This window comes from Neofelis nebulosa, chromosome 5, assembly GCF_028018385.1.
Source record: "Neofelis nebulosa isolate mNeoNeb1 chromosome 5, mNeoNeb1.pri, whole genome shotgun sequence".
Classification (NCBI taxonomy): Eukaryota; Metazoa; Chordata; class Mammalia; order Carnivora; family Felidae; genus Neofelis; species Neofelis nebulosa.
This window is the reverse complement of record NC_080786.1, coordinates 11,168,239-11,188,566: the sequence shown is the minus strand read 5'-3', so window position 1 is coordinate 11,188,566 and position 20,328 is coordinate 11,168,239. Positions and strand designations below refer to the sequence as shown.

General features: G+C 47.2%; 1 protein-coding gene across 3 annotated transcripts in view; it reads right to left on the bottom strand.

The window, feature by feature from the left end:
- OSBPL10 (oxysterol binding protein like 10) overlaps positions 1-20,328 on the bottom strand; it is a 313,900-nt gene that overhangs the window by 197,452 nt on the left and 96,120 nt on the right. For all 3 annotated transcript variants that reach the window (XM_058729640.1, XM_058729641.1, XM_058729642.1), the window contains exons 2-3: positions 5,624-5,799; positions 2,084-2,163 (exon numbers count right to left, since the gene is read on the bottom strand). In XM_058729640.1, coding sequence (XP_058585623.1) covers positions 2,084-2,163; positions 5,624-5,799 — 256 coding nt within the window. The remainder of the gene's footprint in view (positions 1-2,083; positions 2,164-5,623; positions 5,800-20,328) is intronic.

The following is a 20,328-nucleotide window of genomic DNA, read 5'->3' as shown; positions in this document are numbered from 1 at the left end:
AAAAAATGTATTCAAAGTCAAAATACAGGTGACCTACTGGGAGAAAAGATCTACAATACGAATGACAGGCAAAGGACACATATGCTAAATCCATACACAGCTAAGTGTACAAAGATGTTTATTACAGCATTATGTGTAACAACCTAAATGTCCATCAGTAGAGGACTTAAAGCACTGCTGACATCCATTCCTTAGAAAATCCATCCTAAGACTCCAATACACGCCACAGGTCTAATAAGAAAGGTCTCCAAAATGTTTTTTTTTTTTTCAAAAAGCCAAAAAGGTAAAAACTGTATGCATGATACAATCCCATCTGTGTAAAAAATACAGATGCAGATGTACATACTAACACTAATCTACTCGAATGATGTTAAGGGCAATGATCTCTAATGAGCGTATGTGGCAATGGAGGGAGAGATTTTCTTTTTATTTTATGCCCTTGTGTTCTCCTTTATAAAAAAGTAAAAAGACACGCATAAAAAGAAAAGCATTTTTAAACCGCCCTAACCTAGGCATTTATAAAATACTGACGAAGCGTCCAGAACTCCTACCATAATTCTTGGAAAATAAAACAAGCCAGGGAGAAAAAGCGCTTTAGACGTAGGACCCTACCTACGGTAACCCAGATGCTGCTTGGGGTAAGTCAAGAAGGATGAGTGAATCTGCGGCAAGCCAAGTCAAAGAAAAGAGTCTCTTAAAAGAAAAATAAACAGCAGACGAAATCACTGTGAAGAAATCATTTCAGGTTGTACTTAGAGGCAGAACAGGGAGGAGGCGTAACCAAGCAAGACATTTCCCTTGGCCCTGGGCAACACAGCCGACTGGTTATAGGATTAGAAGTATCAGAGGTTTTGGGGCGCCTGGGTGGCGCAGTCGGTTAAGCGTCCGACTTCAGCCAGGTCACAATCTCGCGGTCCGTGAGTTCGAGCCCCGCGTCAGGCTCTGGGCTGATGGCTCGGAGCCTGGAGCCTGTTTCCGATTCTGTGTCTCCCTCTCTCTCTGCCCCTCCCCCGTTCATGCTCTGTCTCTCTCTGTCCCAAAAATAAATAAATAAAAAAAAAAAAAAAAAAAAAAAAAACGTTGAAAAAAAAAAAAAAAGAAGTATCAGAGGTTTTGCATGGGGGTCTTTCTATTGGATGTGTGGAATGTGGAAGCAAACCGCCATCGGGTACGTACCTAAATTTGAATTAATGATATAAAAAGGGGGAAGTCCCAGAACACCTGGGTGGCTCCATCGGTTGAGTGTCCAGCTTCAGCTCAGGTCATGATCTCACAGTTCGTGGGTTCGAGCCCCACATCAGGCTCTGTGCTGACAGCTCAGTCTGCTTCAGATTCTGTCTCCCTCCCTCTCTGCCCTTCCCCTGCTCATGCCCTGTCTCTCTCTCTCTCTCGCTCTCTCAAAAACAAACATTAAAAAAATTTTTAAAGGGGTAAGTCCTTTGAGCACTGATTTTAACCAATATTTATTGCCCTCAATAAGTTTATTTTGCAATCATTTCCTGTATTCTAATGATTTCTAATGAAATCCTCCGAATACCCTCTGAAAATGCCTACCTCCTATTTCCCACCTCGGTGATCCAACACCTCCTACAGATCCCTTGGAGAAAAGAATTCATGCTTGCGTGCCAAATTACCCAAGAACGTTTTTACACTTAGAATGCTGAAGCTCCCTGCAGAATATTCAGTCAGTTTGGGTCTGGGTTTTAAGGATCAGTGACAACCACCAGTCCTCGCGAACGGCAAATCTGACTGCTACACCTCCACGCTGAAGTCACCCACTCCAGCTTCTCAACAGGCCAATGAACAGCTGCCTACGCGGACAGCACGCACAGCAACTTAAGTATCCTTCCAGAATCAGTTCCAATGAGGGGTCTGTAGGCCTCTTCATTCTACCCACAAGCTTAATCCTGCTACTTCCCTCTTGGCTCTACATTTAAATGCAACAGGACAGGTATGAATTCCCTTACAGTGGGTAACTTGAAAATAACATGAAAAACAGCTTCCCCAAAGAAACAGATAACTGGGCTAAAGGGTAGCTATTCGAATTACTCCGATGCCTCCTTGCTTCCCTGTGGTTACTTACCTTAGAACTCGTTTCCATGTGGTATTTGGAACAGGCTCGAAGCTGAGTCACCCAAAACTGTTTCTCCTTTGCATCAGCAGCTAAAATAGAGGGAAAAAAAAAAAAAAAAAACATTTGCAGAGATTGTTCCAAAACGTATCCAACCTATTTCTACACCCACCTAAGGGGTTGGAGGCCCAGGGAGTGAGGTAGGGAGAGAAGGGAAAACAAAGGCAGATCATAATATTCTCAAGCAGAATGTGCTTACACCAAAAAAAACCAAATTACACTAAATCTCAACAGAAAATTCCCCCTTAAACCACTTAAAATGTACTCTGCGGGGCGCCTGGGTGGCGCAGTCGGTTAAGCGTCCGACTTCAGCCAGGTCACGATCTCGCGGTCCGTGAGTTCGAGCCCCGCGTCAGGCTCTGGGCTGATGGCTCGGAGCCTGGAGCCTGTTTCCGATTCTGTGTCTCCCTCTCTCTCTCCCCTCCCCCGTTCATGCTCTGTCTCTCTCTGTCCCAAAAATAAATTAAAAAAAAAAAAAATGTACTCTGCAAGGGCTGTTATCAGAAAAATTTTGCCTTTTTTTTTTTACCCTCTTAAAAAAAAGTCATTGGGAAAACATGATTTTTTGAATGTTTATTTTTGAAAGACAGTGCAGACGGAGGAGGCACAGAGAGAATGGGAGACAGAAGATCTGCAGAGGGCTCTGTGCTGACAGCAGAGAGCCCAACGCGGGGGCTCGAACTCACAAACTGTGACGAAGTCGGACGCCTAACCGGCTGAGCCACCCAGGCACCCCAAAACGTGATTCTTTTTAAGTGCCTCTAGGCTCGAAGTATAGTTTTCCAGGGCCTTTGGTTGTTATCAGTTTTGTACCGTGAACTTATTAGCATCTACGAAATGAGCATCCAATTGAATTATTTGAATATGTGTTCTCAATGATTCGTATTATGATTGGACAGAACAAGATACCAAATGCTGCTTTAGGTTCCTCCAAAGAGACATTAAAATACAAGTCAACTGTATGGTCATGATCTTTCATCTACACTCCCATCTCTCAAATCTACCAAATTGTTTTCTTAGACTATCATGGGTACAGGGGCGCCTGGGTGGCTCAGTCGGTTAAGCGGCCGACTTTGGCTCAGGTCATGATCTCGCGGTCCGTGAGTTCGAGCCCCGCGTCGGGCTCTGTGCTGACGGTTCAGAGCCTGGAGCCTGTTTCCGATTCTGTGTCTCCCTCTCTCTCTGCCCCTCCCCCATTCATGCTCTGTCTCTCTCTGTCTCAAAAATAAATAAACATTAAAAAAAAATTTTTTTTAAAAGACTATCATGGGTACATAACAGGGTCTAATAAAATCTAAATCATCGATTTCGCTGCATAATTAACTGCATAAATCGTTTAAAATGACATTAACTACATAAATGTTGACTATGCAGAAAACAGAATGATTCCCTGGAACCTCAGCTTGAACTTTTGGGTGAAGAAATCTAGGGTGGTAGACCAGATGTACTTGACTTCCAAAGGATTCTGCAGAAACTAAAGTCTTTTTCTTTAGGAAAAGCCACGCGTCTATGGACAGCAAGATTCATTCAACTCTACATGGACGTGAGATGTGCAATGAGAAAACCGATACCCAGACCCCTCTTGGGATGAGCCAAGGACCGGCCAGATATGTGCAGAAACTTATCCTGCCTTCTCCGTAGTTGCTAACTTTCGGCTAAATTTAGCCCTTGCGATAATGTCACGCATATAATAAAACTTTTATATTTGCTATTAAAACTACCCTTAAAAAAAAAAACCCTGGGGTTTAATAATCCTGAGAATAATATCAACTCTTACAAGGCAAAATGAGATGGCTCAATTGTCAAATTAGTCAGGTATTTCTTCTGTGTGGGTTCGTGTCATTTTATAAACCACAGGCAGGGGGAAAGTGCCATTAAGGTTTTCACCTGCTTTTGTTTCTGCTCTAACAATTTATTAAGCAATAAACAACAAAACGAAATCGAGGACCACGTAAATCTAGCCAGCTGGAACGCGCATGGCATGAATCTCCAAAGAGAACATGAATCTTATTACTGCGTTACCGAAAACTGAAAAACTTTTTCAACTAAAGGCATTTTTATTTCGTAGGCTTTTGGATTGTTTTATCGGTTCTGAAATAAGACTTGTATGTAGATAATAAAGAAACATTTGCTTACTCCATCTCTTGGCAGTAAATCTTGAAGGTAAGACCACGAAATTGGGCTCGGAGGCACGGAGTCAGCCCTCAGTGTGGCTCTGCAGAGGCTGACCTGTCATGATCAGTTCCCTGGGGTCAAGGAGGGATAAAAAGGGGCCTTTTCTGCCTACTGAGCCCTCACTTGGGCAAAGAAAAAAATGTATGACGGCAGAATTAGCAACCAACCCCCAACACGTAATATATACAAGTACTACCCTTCCTCAGACCCTAACAACATTCACTCAGGGTGTGTGTGCGCACATATGCACACACACACACACACACCCCAATATGTGCATTTGGATTTTTGTTCCGTTGTTCTGTCATTAGAAGAAAACTGACAATTTTTCTGGCAATGCAACTGTAATGGAATGCTGGTGGAATGATCTGGCAATCAAATTACACTGCTACAGTCAAGTCTGGCTTTGCTGAAAACCTGGAGGATGGATGTGCCTTGGGGGTGGCAGGACCTGTAGCTCTGGCTAAATGCAGGCTCCCTGGGGAATCTGCCTCCATGAAGACGCTAAGCAGGCTTCAGTTCTCAAGAAGCAAAGAGAAAGGGGAAAAAAACAAAAAGGAAATTAACTCAACAGCAAGCAGATAGATGGCTTCCTCACCAGGCTTTAACACTGGAGTGAAGGGCCCTTCACTAAGAGGTGTTCTAGAGAAATCCTGGGGGAAGGGCACGATGACCCCTGAAAGGCTTGTTTTGTCCTCCGAATACAGCCCCACAGGGGACCGTAGTAGAAGGTCAAAGAAGATATACATCGAACTAAGACGAAACATCTGAGATCCGAAAGCTGAGCTGGCCTTACTATCACTCACCTCTTGTCTGTCCTACTTCCTCAGTTACTTAAGACAAGCAATTCCTAGGGTCAGCTGTGTGTCCCACCCCAGGGGTAAATAAGAGAGGGGTGTCTGTCACCACAGAGCCCTGAAACATAGCAAACTGTTAAAGGTGATTTTAAACAATCCAAAGAATTAAGATTCAACACACAGAAACAGGGGCGCCTGGGTGGCTCAGTCGGTTAAGCGGCCGACTGCAGCTCAGGTCATGATCTGGCATGATCTGGCGTGATCTCGCGTGAGTTCGAGCCCCGGGTCGGGCTCTGTGCTGACAGCTCAGAGCCTGGAGCCTGCTTCAGATTCTGTGTCTCCCTCTCTCTGACCCTCCCCCGTTCAGGCTTTGTCTGTCTCAAAAATAAATAAACGTTAAAAAAAATTTTTTTAATTAAAAAAAAAATAAACACACAAAAACAAAAGCCGGGAGCCATCACCATGGTAACTATGCGCGTAGCCCAGGAGACCCGTCTGAAAAGCGAGGAGGAGAACGTACCTCTCAGTTTATACATCTCTCCGTTAGCGGAATACACCACCAGCATGTGGGGGGCTTCGTCGCTCAGGGACACTATGGCCCCAGACAGAGACAGGGCTCCCCGAGGCTTCTGGTGTTTGCTCTGCTCATTCACAAAATACTGCAGGATGCCGGCCTCAAAATCCAACACGAAGTACCTGTGCGGAGAAACCACAGCGCGTCATTCTCTCTTCTGCAGCCCGCTCCTCACGGCAAAGGAGGAAACTCAGCCTCGAGTCAACGTCAAGGCTCCAGATTCGGGAGGGCGGAGACCCAAAGTCCCTCCTGGCGCCCCCCCAAAAGTCAGCGCGTGAGGAGGGAGAGTGCTCCCGAGTCTTGGGTCAGAAGGGGCGCTTATGACAGGCTGCCAGGGGCAAGGCGAGGGCCAGCTCCCTTCAGGACTCGGTGCCATGCCCACTGCCTCGCCTGGTGCCCGCGGGTGCCACAGGAAACCTCCAAACGACCCGGAAGACAAAAACCAAAAAAAGCAAACAGGTGGAATGGGACGCAGACTCGGGTGACACCCTGTAGGACCTCACGGGAACAGCCAGAATTCTCTAAGCCTCGAAGAGAGGCTGTTTGACACCCAGGGAACAGCAAGCCGGGCCTCGAGCTTCCCGTCAGTGGTAGGGGTAACCCCGAGGAGCCGGAGATCCAGGCCCCTGTTGGGGACCTGGGGACGCTCACGCAGCCACCAGACACACTCCGGCAGCCCTTCTAATGCATCGTTTTCACGCCAACTGGCAAGAGCTCCCTCGGCTCTGGGAGGCCACAACGCCGGGCCCGTAAGTTGCCTCAGTCGTTCAAGCTGATCTTCGTAGCCAAACATCTGGCCTGCTTACACTCTCAACCTGTCACCTAGGAAGTAATCACAACTTCCCCTTCTCCACCAGGACGGAAAGGTCTTCACTGCAGATTCAAGCTCTTCCTGGGGCCGAGAGGCTCACTACAGCCCCTGCTGATTCTTCCACCTTCTACCTTTCTGCTCGACTCCTACCGGCTCTCCTTCCTCAGAGTCTCCTAGTTGTCTCCCACCACAGGACCTTGGCTCGTGCCGTTCCCCGTCTGGAACAGTTACCCAAAGTGTGGTCCACAGATTCCGGTGGCCCACACAGCACAGGCGAACTACATGCTAGTCATGACTCAACCACAACGCGACCGAGGGGTGGGAGAGCAGGTCCTTCGCCACGGTCTGAAAAACACTTGCCCAGAATGCCACTCCCCCCCCCCCCCCCCCGCCTGGGCTACAGTTCCTTCACCCTCTTGCCATGTTAACTTCTCAGCCTTCAGGAACAACTCAAGGGCCACCCACTTGAGGAACCACCTCGTGATATTCCAACACTCCTCCCATAAGCTCCCAGAGCACCTTGAAACCGCCCTTCCCAGACTGGCCCCGGTGGGAGTCTACACTGGCCAGAGTCTCTAATTCCGCCTCTAGTGTCCCCCCCTAGACTACACTCCTTGGAAGCAGAACGGTGGTGTCCTCCCCATGCCCAGCACAGTGCCTGCTGCTTGGCTAATAACATCGGCTTAATGAATTATTGAAGGGGCAAGAAAGCCCCATGGGATTCCAGTTTCCAAGCCAGGCACCAAAGCACCTGGGTCACTACTGTGACCTCACAGAGGCACTGCAAAAATATTTTATGTTTCTGAGGGCTACACGGCAATATTCAACACGGGCCAGACACCGTGCGTGTTACTGACGCCAGTCGATCTCCAGTTTCCAAGTTAGGTTGCGCTACATTCCTTGCAACGACATCGTGTCTGTGCAAAGTTGAGTTTCCGGCAGGTGCTGGGGTAAAACGCAAAGATGAATGTGGAACAGGAAGAAAGAGGGCAGCAGAGTGCCCAATACGACCCCAAGGTTTGGGAAACCACGCAGGAACCCGCGGGGGCCCACACGCCACCGTCAAGTAATCGTGGTGATTTAAGAAACAAACACATCTCTCCTTTTATCCTTATGATTTTTCTTCAAATACCCAGGTGTCAGAACATAAATATGTATGAAGTGGTGTGCAGCCAACTAGTTAATAAATGAAACATAAGGGGTTTTTTTTTTTAACCTATAAGCACCACGGACCAAGGAAGTTTACAACCCTCTGCTCTAATTCATTTTCGCAGTAACCTAACAATCATCCCCATTTTATAGATGTCCTGAGATCTCAAGAAACTCAAAATCCAAGAGCCAGGCTCGGCTGACCCCACCACCTTTGATGGTCATGCCAGCCCTCCCCCGGGCACTTCCTCCGCATCACCTGTCCTGCCCTTCCTTAGGTACTTTATTCTCCCCACCTTCCTGCTCCAACAGAGCTGACCCAGTGAGCTGGAAGCTCCCTTCCCGGCAACGGAAGTGTCCCATCCCCTACCCCCCCACACAGAACAGGGTGCAGCCATCTCATTAGCCCCTGACACCCCAGATCTCTGTCCTCCAGAGCTCCAATTCCTCTAAGAAATCTCCCACTCCTGAGGCACCCAGGTGGCTCAGTTGAGCATCCGACTTCAGCTCAGGTCATGATCTCACAGTCTGTAGGTTCGAGCTCCATGTCTGCCTTTGTGAAGACCGTGTGGACCCAACTTTGGATTCTGTCGCCCTCTCTCTCTGCCCCTCCCCACTCGAGCTCTCTCAAAATTAAACATTAAAAAAATGTTAAGACTACCCTACAACCTAGCAATTGCACCGCTAGATATTTATCCAAAGGATGCAAAAATGCCCATTCAAAGGGGCACATGCACCCAAATGTTGACAGCAGCATTGTGAACACCAGCCCAATTATAGAAAGAGCCCAAATGTCCATCGACTGGATGGACATTTGATGAACAAAGAAGATGTAGTGTGTGTGTGTGTGTGTGTGTGTGTGTGTGTGTGTGTATAAATGGACTATTACTCAGCAATCAAAAAGAATGAAATCTTGGAGTGCCTGGGTGGCTCAGTCAGTTATGGGTCTAACTTTGGCTCAGGTCATGATCTTGTGGTTCGTGGGTTTGAGCCCCACATTGGGCTTCGAGCTGACAGCCTGGAGCCTGTTTTGGATTCTGTCTCCCTCTATCTGCACCTCCCCTGATGGTACGTTGTCTCTGTCTCAAAAATAAACAAAAAATTTTAAAAAATAATGAAATCCTGCCATTTGCAGCAACATGCACGGAACTAGAATGTATTATTCTAAGCAAAAGAAGTCAGAGAAAGACAAATGTATGATTTCGCTCATATGTGGAATTTAAGAAACAAAATAGACGAACATAGGGGAAGAGACGGAAAATAAGAACAGAAAGGGAGGCAAACCATAAGAGACTTAAATACAGAGAACAGACTGAGGGGCACTGCAGGGGTGTTGGGTGGGGAGACGGGCTAAATGGGTGATGGGCATGAAGTAGGGCACTTGTTGGGCTGAGCACTGGGTGTTATAAGTAAGCGATGTATCACTGGGCTCTACTCCTGAGACCAGTATTACATGTTAACTAGCTTGGATTTAAATACTTTTGTTTTTGTTTTTAAATGTTTATTTCTTTTTGAGACAGAGAGAGACAGAGCATGAACGGGGGAGAGTCAGAGAGAGAGAGGGAGACACAGAATCGGAAACAGGCTCCAGGCTCTGAGCTGTCAGCACAGAGCCCGACGCGGGACTCGAACTCACGGACTGTGAGATCGTGACCTGAGCCAAAGTCGGCCGCTTAACCGACTGAGCCACCCAGGCGCCCCAAATACTTTTTTTAATTAAAGAAAAAAAGAGAGAAATCTTCCACTCTTAATTTCAATATTCTGAATAGCCTGGCCAAGACTACTTACCTATCTTACCCACCTCCTTCCCTCCTATACCTTAGGCCATGACAACAGAGACGGTTTTCATGATAAAAATGGATAAATCAGCACCCAAAAATGTGTCACAGCCAAGGACTATTCCAAATTGTAGTCCCGACCCCCACATTAACGCCACCTGGGAGCTTGTTTGCAATGTCAATTCTCGGGCCCCATTCAAGGCCTGCTGAATCTGAAACTCTGGGGGAGAGGTCCAGGAAGCAGGGTTTCAAGCTTCCAGGTGATTCTGATGCAGCTAAAGTCTGAGAATCACTGGCCTAAAATAGCTCATCATCAAATCCCTTTCCTCCTCTTCCAGAAGACACAGCCAGAATATATTCCCCAGATTCCCTTGCAATTAGGGTGTCACCATTGAAGTTTTAATCAACAGAAGGTGAGCAAATGAGATTCAGGCTTGACCCATAAAACACACATTCTCTCTCTCTCTCTCTCTGTCTCTCTGTCTCTGTCTGTCTCTCTCTGTCTCTGTCTCTCTGTCTCTCTCTGTCTCTCTCTGTCTCTCTCTGTCTCTGTCTCTCTGTCTCTCTCTCTGTCTCTGTCTCTCTGTCTCTCTGTCTCTCTCTGTCTCTCTCTGTCTCTGTCTCGGTCCGTCTCTGTCTCTGTCTGTCTCTGTCTCTCTCTGTCTCTGTCTCTCTCTGTCTCTCTGTCTCTGTCTCTCTCTCTGTGTCTGTCTGTGTCTGTCTCTGTCTGTCTGTCTCTGTCTGTCTCTGTCTGTCCGTCTCTGTCTCTCTGTCTCTGTCTCTCTCTCTGTCTCTGTCTCTTTGTCTCTGTCTCTCTGTCTCTGTCTGTCTCTCTCTCTCTGTCTCTCTCTCTCTCTCTGTGTCCATCTCTCTCTGTGTCCATCTCTCTCTCTCTCTCCGTCTCTCTCTCTCTCTCCCTCTCTCCCCCCTCCCTCACACACACTCAGGTTGGACTGGAGACAACCTGAAGGTGAACTTGGAAACCCCACAGGGACTATGGCAAAGACAAGACATCAGGGCCTGGGTCCCCAAATCACCACCTTGAAGAGTCACCAGCTAAAGAACACCCACATCTGATGTTCCTTAGAACTGGTACAGGAGGGGCACCTGGGTGGCTCGGTCAGCTGAGCGTCCGACTCTTGATTTCAGCTCAGGTCATGATCTCACGGTTCATGAGTTCGAGCCCTGCTGGGGCTCTGCACTAAAGGTGCTGAGCCTGCTTGGGATTTCTTTCCCTCTCTCTCCCTCCCTCTCTCTCCCTCCCTCTCTCCCCTCCCCCCCCTCCCCCCCTCCCCCTTCCTCATGATCTTTCTCTCAAAATAAGTAACTGAAAGAAAAAAAAAAAAAAGAGAGAACTAGTACATGAATGAAAAAGAAAGGTCTGTTGAACTCGGCCCTAAGATCAAGATGTGTTGCAGCAGTTAGCCTTAGAAATTCACAAAAAAAGTCTTTATGTCTATTTTCATGTCCTACTTAAACAGATCTTTAAAGATTTTATTTATTTTGAGAAAGAGAATGAGGGAGGCAGAGAGAGAGAGAGAGAGAGAGAGAGAGAGAGAAAATCCCAAGCAGGCTCCACCCTGTCAGCATAGAGCCTGATGCGGGGCTCAAACTCACGAACCATGAGACCTGAGCCGAAATCAAGAGTCATGCTTAACCGGATGAGCCACGCGGGCACCCCTAAATATTTTATTTTTAAGTCATCTCCACGCTCCACGTGGAGATCAGACCCACAACCTGGAGATCAAGAGTCACGTGTTCTGCCAACAGAGCCAGCCAGGCAGCCCCGTCCTATTTAAAATGTGTTCCTACTCCTTCCTGGTGATGAAAACCAAACTCCTTCAACGAGAGAGCAGGGGGGTAATTTCTGAGCTGCCGATGATCGAATGATTTAGGTGCCGACCCCGCCTTCTCCTTAGGAAGGAATGTTTTCAACCTGACCTATATTTAATGTCATTGTGACCGTAGCCTCGCAGACATCGCTGCTGGCAAGTCAGAGCATGAACGGCAATGATCAGTGATCCTTCCAAGTGTCGGGAAGGAAGCGTGGCACCCCCAGGCCACAGCTGCAGCATTCCCCATCAAAAACCATGCCACCTTTATTTGGGGGGGGTGGGGGGAAGGAAGGGGACCTGAATAGGCTTCAAGGCGAAGGTATGTGCCATTGGTGGGAATGGAGAAAGGGGTTGACATGGCTCTCCTTACTGTTTCTATAAAGCCATCGATTAGGAACCTGTCTGCACTCCTCTCTCCCTAGAGGCAGCTTCCCAAATGCACCCTGTTTAAACAACTCAACATATATTTGCAAGGACATTTTTCGGAAGCCGCTACAAAGAAACGAATTGAATGTTGCTCTTCTTTTGCCCAATAAGGATGACAGAATAAGTAAACGATGTCACATTATGCAGGATACGGGGACACATTAATGATTTTGCACAATGCGTATATCAAACTTACATCTTAATTTCAACCTGTCTCAGATGGGGAAAAAAAAAAACAATTTCCACTGCATCCTAAAATAGTTTATTTAAATGCAAATGCACAGGTTTGAATCATGTGCACTAAGGAAGGTCATCAGTAATTTACTCCCTTTCTAAAGACGGTTTAAAACTATCGTGTTTGGAGAGAGGTGATGGAATATCTTCCGGTTAAGAATTCCGTTCCTTCAGGATGGCCTCTGAAAGGTAAGTTAGCTTGGGTCATGAAAGGCAAAAGCTCTCCTTACAGCACTAAGGAGGGCAATCCGGGTCGGTCACATCCCCTGGGAGGAAAGAAATTAAATTTGGTTTCCCGCAGGGTCAATGCTCTGTCAGGTACGGCTGTTCAGAGCGGGCAGCAGTATCTGAAAGTCACCGATTTCATGCTAAATGGGAAAAGTTAGCCATAAATTCTCAACCAGGCTTCAGAAACCCAAGTGAAGTTGCTAAATAAAATCCTCACACATCCTTACGGGTCTTTCCTTCTAGAGAAATGATAAACACAACCCTAATTCCTACTTTTTTTAATTAGCGTCTTTGAGCTTTAGTCCGCAACCTGACTGATGTGCGGGTGAATTTAGTTGGAGAGAGAGAGAGAGCGAGCGTGTTTGATTCGCCGTGTTGACACGGCAAAGAATGTGCTGGGGAGAGAGACCCGGGGGAGAAATCCAGTCCACGCAGAGCGCCACCTTAATGGCTAGGAGGCCCGCTTCCTGGGCCACTGCTGGCCGATTCCAAGGCCAGGAGCCCTGGCAAGTTGACAGGCCACCTCCTCGGAAGGGCTGGGGACCAGCCCCCGCCCGCTGCTTAGGCTTCAGCCCAACCCCACCGCGTTAGCCACGCCGCACAAGTGCACGCACACGCTCACAGGCATTTCCACCCACATACGCGTGCACGCACACATCCGCCGACACTCACACGTTCTCACACACGCACCTGCACACATGTGCTCAGATACTCGCATTCCTGCTCACGCTTACGGTCACATCCACTCTTGAACTAACTCACGTGCTCACACACCATACAATTCTAACACTCAACGTGTGCACACACATTCACACTCTCCTGCACATGTTCCCACTGCCCCCCCTCCCCACACACACACACACACACACGCAGCTGCTCCCTTTTCTAACACTGCTTTCCAGTTCTCGCATCCCCGGGGGTCATCTGTCTATGCCTGCAGCCTCTTAATCTCTCCAACTGCCTGACAGTCTCATTAAGGTTCAACTTTAGGATCTGAAAGTTGAAAACCATCCACGTTGGGAGCAGGGAGAAACGGGGCCTGGAACCACCAGAACCACCATGGCCGGACTCCGGCCAGGCGCAGAGATGTAAGGGGAAAGGATGGGAGGCCGGCTTCGGGAAGAAGCTCGTTAATGCTGACGGGCAGAAGGTGCAACCAAATCACAAGAGAATTATAAAGAGAAAAAAAAAAAATGCAGCGAAAAAACCGAAGACAAAAACCTGCCTTTGATGAGGAACTTTGTTCGACAGGCTGGTCCTGACAAAAAGCTAAATCTTTTCATCTGAATTGAAAAGTGAAAATTAAGAGACAGGAGCAAAGGCCCGGGGAAAAGGAGGCTATACCACCCTCTCCGTGACGACTGAGCCGACGCCTCTCATACCTGTGTGGTTATTTCCACTGGACTGTCAGGACTCTTCCTGCTTCCCCCAAGGCTGGGCCCCTTCTCTCCACATCTGACTCTGGGGTCAGGGCCTCGGGGCCCGCCGCCCCCATCCCCACTTAAAAGAGGAATAAAAGGGGCGCCTGGGTGGCTCAGTCGGTTAAGCGTCCGACTTCGGCTCAGGTCACGATCTCGCGGTCCGTGAGTTCGAGCCCCGCGTCGGGCTCTGGGCTGACGGCTCGGAGCCTGGAGCCTGCTTCCGATTCTGTGTCTCCCTCTCTCTCTGCCCCTCCCCCGTTCATGCTCTGTCTCTCTCTGTCTCAAAAATAAATAAAACGTTAAAAAAAATTAAAAAAAAAAAAAAAAAAAAAAAAAAAAGAGGAAGAAGGATCCAGCTCCCAGCTGACCACAGGCGGACAGGCAGTCCTTCCTGCGGAGATGGGCCTCACCCTCCTCGGGCACCCTGTCTCCTGAGAAGCACCTGACCGACTGCTGGAACTCCCCGGACACGGCAGAGTGGGGACGTCTGAGCACCGGTCTTGTCCCCACCAATGACAACAGCGACCCTGGTCTTCCACTTAAGACGCTTTTCTGGGTTGGATCATCTCCCAACTGACTCTCTTGGAATCCCAGTCCACCCCCTGCCAACACACCAACACAGCAGAGGCAGAGACCCTCTCACAGGGGCTGGGTTTCTCTGCCTCCGGCATCCTTCCCTCCCCCACAGAGACAAGCCCCTGGAGAACTTGACCGGTGCAGGCACAGGGCTGCAAGGAGCCGAACTTCCCAGCAGTCTGCACACGGATTCCTGACATTTCAGCTGCCCTCCAATTCCCTTCTGTCTACAGCCAACCAAAATATCACCCTTTCTGACATCTAGAATCCCATTTCTAAATGGTCCAATCCATTGTTTACAGAAAATTAAAATTGGGGGAAATCAGCAAAGCACATTCGGTCTGTGAAAGAGGAGCGGAAATGTCAAATTTGTGGATGTATTTTCCCAAATTTACCTTAAGTCTTCCGACCATCTGTTGACCATTTTTATAGAGGCCTTCTCATCTCCAGACAGCAAGATATCAAGGTTCTCCACAAAGTCATCTCCTCCTCAAGGCTGCCAGTCACAGTCGAGAGGGTATTTGTGCATCCCCCGGGGGGGGTGGACCCAGGGGGTCCAAAACACCTGATCACTGTGGTCTCCTCACCAGGGAAGGAGGTCACACTCATGACCCTCAGAGTTTGTGGGCTGGGAGAGAAGATCAACGTTCCCGGATTTCTCTCATGCTAACCTGAGATGAAGCCGCGGGGTCCTAGCACCAAAACCTTCCAAGTTCCAAGACGCGACACGTGCTGGTCACCTCGCTCCTAGTCAAGCTTTCATGTCTGAAATCCTCTTAACTCCTGTAACTTGTGAGGACTTGTGGTGTTCCATCTCTGTGGACTCCCGACCCTCTGGGACCTTCCTGAGTGTAATCTGAAGAGCAAAGGAAACTCGCACAGGAGGCTTGTCTTGGGCGGCAGCTAGATGGCTGGATGCACACGCCCACCCTCCAAATCATAAGGGTTTATAAAGAGGCCGTAACTGGGTGCAGCCACGGGTACCACACAAGTGTTCAACACCCCATCACTATCTCAAGGCTGTGTCCTCGGTGCAGCCTCGGGGAGCAGAAAAGGCAAGCAGAACCCACATTCCAAGGACAGGGGAGGGAGTGAGGAGCCTCCCAGTGCCCGGGTCCAGCTCATGGGTCAATAGATGGTCACATCTTCTTGATGAACTTCCCCAACAGTCTCCACTACCTACTACTCAAGTTATGACCAGAGATTTCCACACTGCCACAATCATGCACCAAAACACCACAAGACAGAGATTCCAACATACTCCAGAAGGTACTAAGTTGTCAGAGGGCGTTAGGGCTCATCACCAACCAGGGGACAAGTTTATCTATTACATAAGAACACGGTCAGGGCACCTGGGTGGCTCAGTTGATTAAGCATCTTACTTCGGCTCAGGTCACGATCTCGTGGTGCCTGAGTTCAAGCCCCATGTCAGGCTCCGTGCTGACAGCTCAGAGCCTGGAGCCTGCTTCAGATTCTGTATCTCCCTCTCTCTCTGTACCTCCCCTGCTTGCACTCCACCTGCTTGCACTCTCTCTCTCAAAAATAAAATAAACATTAAAAAAAAAAAAAAAAAAAAGAACTCGGTCATTATCATGGGGCACCTAGGTGGCTCAGTCAGTTAAGCATCCAACTTCGGCTCAAGTCATGATCTCATGGTTCACGAGTTCGAGCCCCATGCCAGGCTGTATGCAGACAGCTCAGAGCCTGGAGCCTGCTTCAGATTCTGCGTCTCTCTCTGTCTCTGTCTCTGTCTCTCTCTCTCTCTCTCTCTCTCCCTCTGTCTCTCTGCCCCTCCCCTGCTCACACTCTGTTTCTCTCTCTCTCTCAAAAATAAACATTTTAAAAAAATAAAAAAAAGAACTGAGTCATTATCAAACATTTGTGCATGCAATACTACAAGTCCAGTCTCAAGGGATCAGAAAAACTTAGTATGATATGGCTTGTCTATAGCGGAATCATTATGCTAGCCTTCCAACCTCTTAAAGACATAAACTGAACCATTAATAAAAATAATTTCTAATATTTACAGAGCACTTTCTACATGCCATGTATTATCACTCGTACTAACTCATCTATGCCTCCCAGCAGTCCTAGGAAATAGAGGTGATCATAACCTCTCTCTACAGATGAAAAATTTCAAGCGGAAAAAAAGGTCAACAACTCGTACAGGATCTTACAGAGAGGAAATGATGTGGCTAGGTTTTAACTCAGGCAATCTAGCTATATAGCTCATGGCTCTAAACTGTAAAGATCCTGTGTGTGGATTAAAATATAAAGACGGAAAACCAGAGGGTCAAAAAAACACATGAAGCAAACAGAAATGCAAAAAGAAAATAAAACACAGTCAGATCGGGAGGCGGCAGAATCCTATCACCCAGAATTGGAAGGATATGCAGAAAACAATACATAGATTCAAAACAACATAATCACAAGTGTTATTTTAAATTTTACAAATAATTGGGGCACCTGGGTGGGTCAGTTGGTCGAGTGTCCGACTCTTGATTTCGGCTCAGGTCCTGATTCCAGGGTTGTGAAATAGAGCCCTGTGACAGGCTCTTTGCTGAACATGGGGCCTGCTTGAGATTCTCTCTCCCTCTCCCTCCCTCCCTCTCTCCCTCTCTCTCCTTCCCTCCCCTCTGCCCCTCCCCAGCTGGCACATGCATGCGTTCTCTCTAATTAATAAATAAATAAATAAATAAATAAATAAATAAATAAGTGTAAAATAATTTTACAAATAATTATATACCCCAGTGAAAAACAGGACTTCTTTTTAAATATGCATGGAACGTTTCCCAAAACATTGCCAAAAAAAAAAAAGAAAGAAAGAAAAATCAAGAAGTAGAAATTTTTATAGGTCACATTTTTTAACTATAATTCATAACGAAATGACTAGTATGTTAAAGACTTCAGTTTTTAAAAACTAAAAAGTTTAAATATAACTGTCACATTCTAATTTAATATACATTTAGGAGGAAAACATGGGGGAGTATTTTTAAACTATTAGGGTGCGGAGGGCCTAAGAGGCAAAACCATAAACAAAAGTGTTGACACATTTCTAAGAAGAAAAATCTCTGAAGTAAAAAATAATCCATAAATAAAACTGACAACTAATAATGTATAGTTTTAAAAAATATTGAAATGTCTTGCCTTCCAAAAAGAATGTTTCTTACAGTTTGGGCCGGCCACTTCCTACGTTTCAAAGAGTTAAGCAGCTTGTTAAAAATGTGGATTTCTGACTCCGACCCACACCTAGAGAATCAGAATCTTGGTGGATGAGTCACGAAGTCAGGAATGTGAATTTCAAAGCTTCCCTAATTCGTCCTGAAGTAGAAGATCCAGTGCAAAATCAGAGACAGAATGAAACCTGACAGTATTATTCACCACCCTAGTTTCTTCTCATCCGTCAGGTTTTCCCCACAATCATTCACTTGGCAAACGTCTGAGCACCCACACGCCCATACGACCTACGACCAAGCAGCATTTATTATTTAAGCGTGAGACGACCTCATTTTGTCTTAGTCTGAACGAGCCCGAGCCCAGCTCCGAAATCACAACAACCCAGGCTGTGGATTTCTTGACTCTGTCACTTTGGAATTATTTTTGACAAAGATTTCAGGAAAAGTTACTAAACCACCCAGCATAAAACTGCTGCATGATGGGATCATCAAGCAGCATCACGTAGGGGCCCGCCTGCGCAGAGGGGCCCGGGGGCCAGGTCAAATGAACCACCCCAACATTAAGAGCCGGCAGCCAGAGCGGCTGTCGCCTCGGGAGCCACCTGATAAAGCACCGGCATAAGTCAACGTTAACTCTGAACGCAAGATTTGATGCCCTGAGCTTGGATTTGATCTATGATGAGATTCGATCTGCTTTTAAAGACTCGGTGATTTAATTCCAAAAGCAAGAACTGAGACCTGTCTAACAAGGATGAATACAGGCTTTCAGAATATTGCCTCTCACCTTCTGAACTCCTATTAACGCTTGAGCTTCCGGTGCCTTTAGCGAAGAATTTCACGCTACTCTAAGGAAACTGTAAAATATCAAGAGGTGCCTCGAGGCACACAGTTCACGTTTCCACTCTTGCAACACAGGCAACCTACCCGGGGATCCTTACAATGGGCTGAAACTTGATTCGAGTCCCTGCTTTGTACGAACACACATCAAGCCACCTTGAACAAGATTCCGATACTCACTAAAGCCCTGGGGTGAAGACGGGTGGGCATCCTCAGCCTCGCTCCCACCGAGATGTAGAGAGCTGGGCAGCTGGTCGTGGAGATCCACCAGGGGAAGCAATCTGAATCCTAAGATTCCCAGGCTCAGCTTTGCCCCCAAATACCCGAGTCAGGTCCTAAACCCCACTGTGCTTGGATGAAAGTATCTTTTATTTTTCCCTAGGGTGATGCAGCACAGAAGACAGACATGTGATTTGGTAGGAAGAGGCCTGGCTATGGCCTAGACGGGTGCTTCTCAAGCGTTAGCTCCATCAGAATCACCTGGAAGCTTGTTAAAACACAGCTTCCACTGGGTGTTGTATGGAAGCAATGACTCATGGGAATCTACTCCCGAGGCCAAGAGCACACTATACACACTGTACGTTAACTGACTTGACAATACGTTGTATTTAAAAAAAACAAAAACACCCACCAACACAGCTTCCTGGGTCCCTGTCCCAGAGTTTCTGATTCAGGTCTGGCCTGGAGCATGAGAATTTGAGTTTTATTATTATTTTTTTTTTTTTTTAAGATTTTAAGTAATCTCTACACCCAACATGGGGCTCAAACCCACAACCTCAGAATCAAGGGTCACACGCTCTACCGACGGAGCCGGCCAGGTGCCCCGAGAACTTGAATTTCTAACTTGTCCCAGGGTGAAGTTGATGCCGCTGATAGGGCCTCATGTTGAGAACCACTGGGTCTCACTTTGGTGATAAGGTACTTTTCCAAATGCAGACAGCAAATGGGACCTGATGCGGACGTTCACATTGCATCGTATCAGCAGTCTGGCTAATGGACTACAATGCCAACAAGACAGAACTTAAAACAAGAGCCTGGATTTCTTCTTTTGTCAGGGTGCCATGGCAATATTCTTTGGCAAGGACTAGCACCCGACTGTCAACACGATCAGTTATACAAGGGTTCTCTGATGTGCATACTTTCGCTCATTTTATGGTTCAAGAAAAGAGAATCGGGGCGCCTGGGTGGTTCAGTCGATTGGGTGTCCGACTTTGGCTCAAGTAGTGATCTCACAGTTCGTGAGTTCGAGCCCCATGTCGGGCTCTGCACTGAGAACATGAAGCCTGTTTGGGATTCATTCTCTCTCTCTCTCTCTCTCTCAAAATAAATAAACTTTAAAAAAATTATGCCAAGTAAAGGAAGGCAGACGCAAAAGACGATGCATTCTATGATTTCATTTATGTTCAGAAAAGGTAAACTTACAGTGAGAAAAAAGCAGATGAACAGCTGAGAACAGGAGCAGAATAAACCAAAGACCAGCTAGAGGGGGTTTTTTTTTTCAGTGACAGAAATGTTCTCAGGCGGGACTGTGGTGACAGTTGCACGACGATATAAATTAAAAAAAAAAAAAAAAAAAAACCAAAAACTGATTGGTACAGTTACAATGGGTGATTTTTACGGTGTGTGAATTATAAAAGTGCTTAAAATAAAACACCTCGGTGTTCCTGGCCCTAGCCTAGACCAGGGAGGAGTGGCAGAATTACTGCAGGGCACGTCGACAAGATGTGGTGATGAACAGGGTAATTCTGCACCTGAGACACAATTTAAAATTTCCGAGAGAGGTCGATGAGCAGCTGGGTGAATGGGTCTGGAGCCCGGAGGAGGTCTGAGCTGCAGCTATCAAGTTGAAATCACCTGTAAATAACTAGCAATCGAGGCCAAAGGCATGTAGAAGATTACACGGAAAGAGAATACGGGGGGTGGGGGAAGAACCCGGGCAGAGAGGAATATTCTTAAAACCCAGATGAGGGTGGGGCACCTGGGTGGCTTAGTCAGTTAAGGGTTCAACTCTTGGTTTCGGCTCAGGCCATGCATGATCTTCTGGTTTGTGGGTTCCAGCCCCGTTCTGGGCTCTGCACTGACAGTGGGAGCCTGCTTGGGATTCTCGCTCTCCTGCACGGGCGCTCTCTCGCTTTGTCTCTCAAAATAAATAAATAAACTTAAAAAGAGGGGGGAGGGGC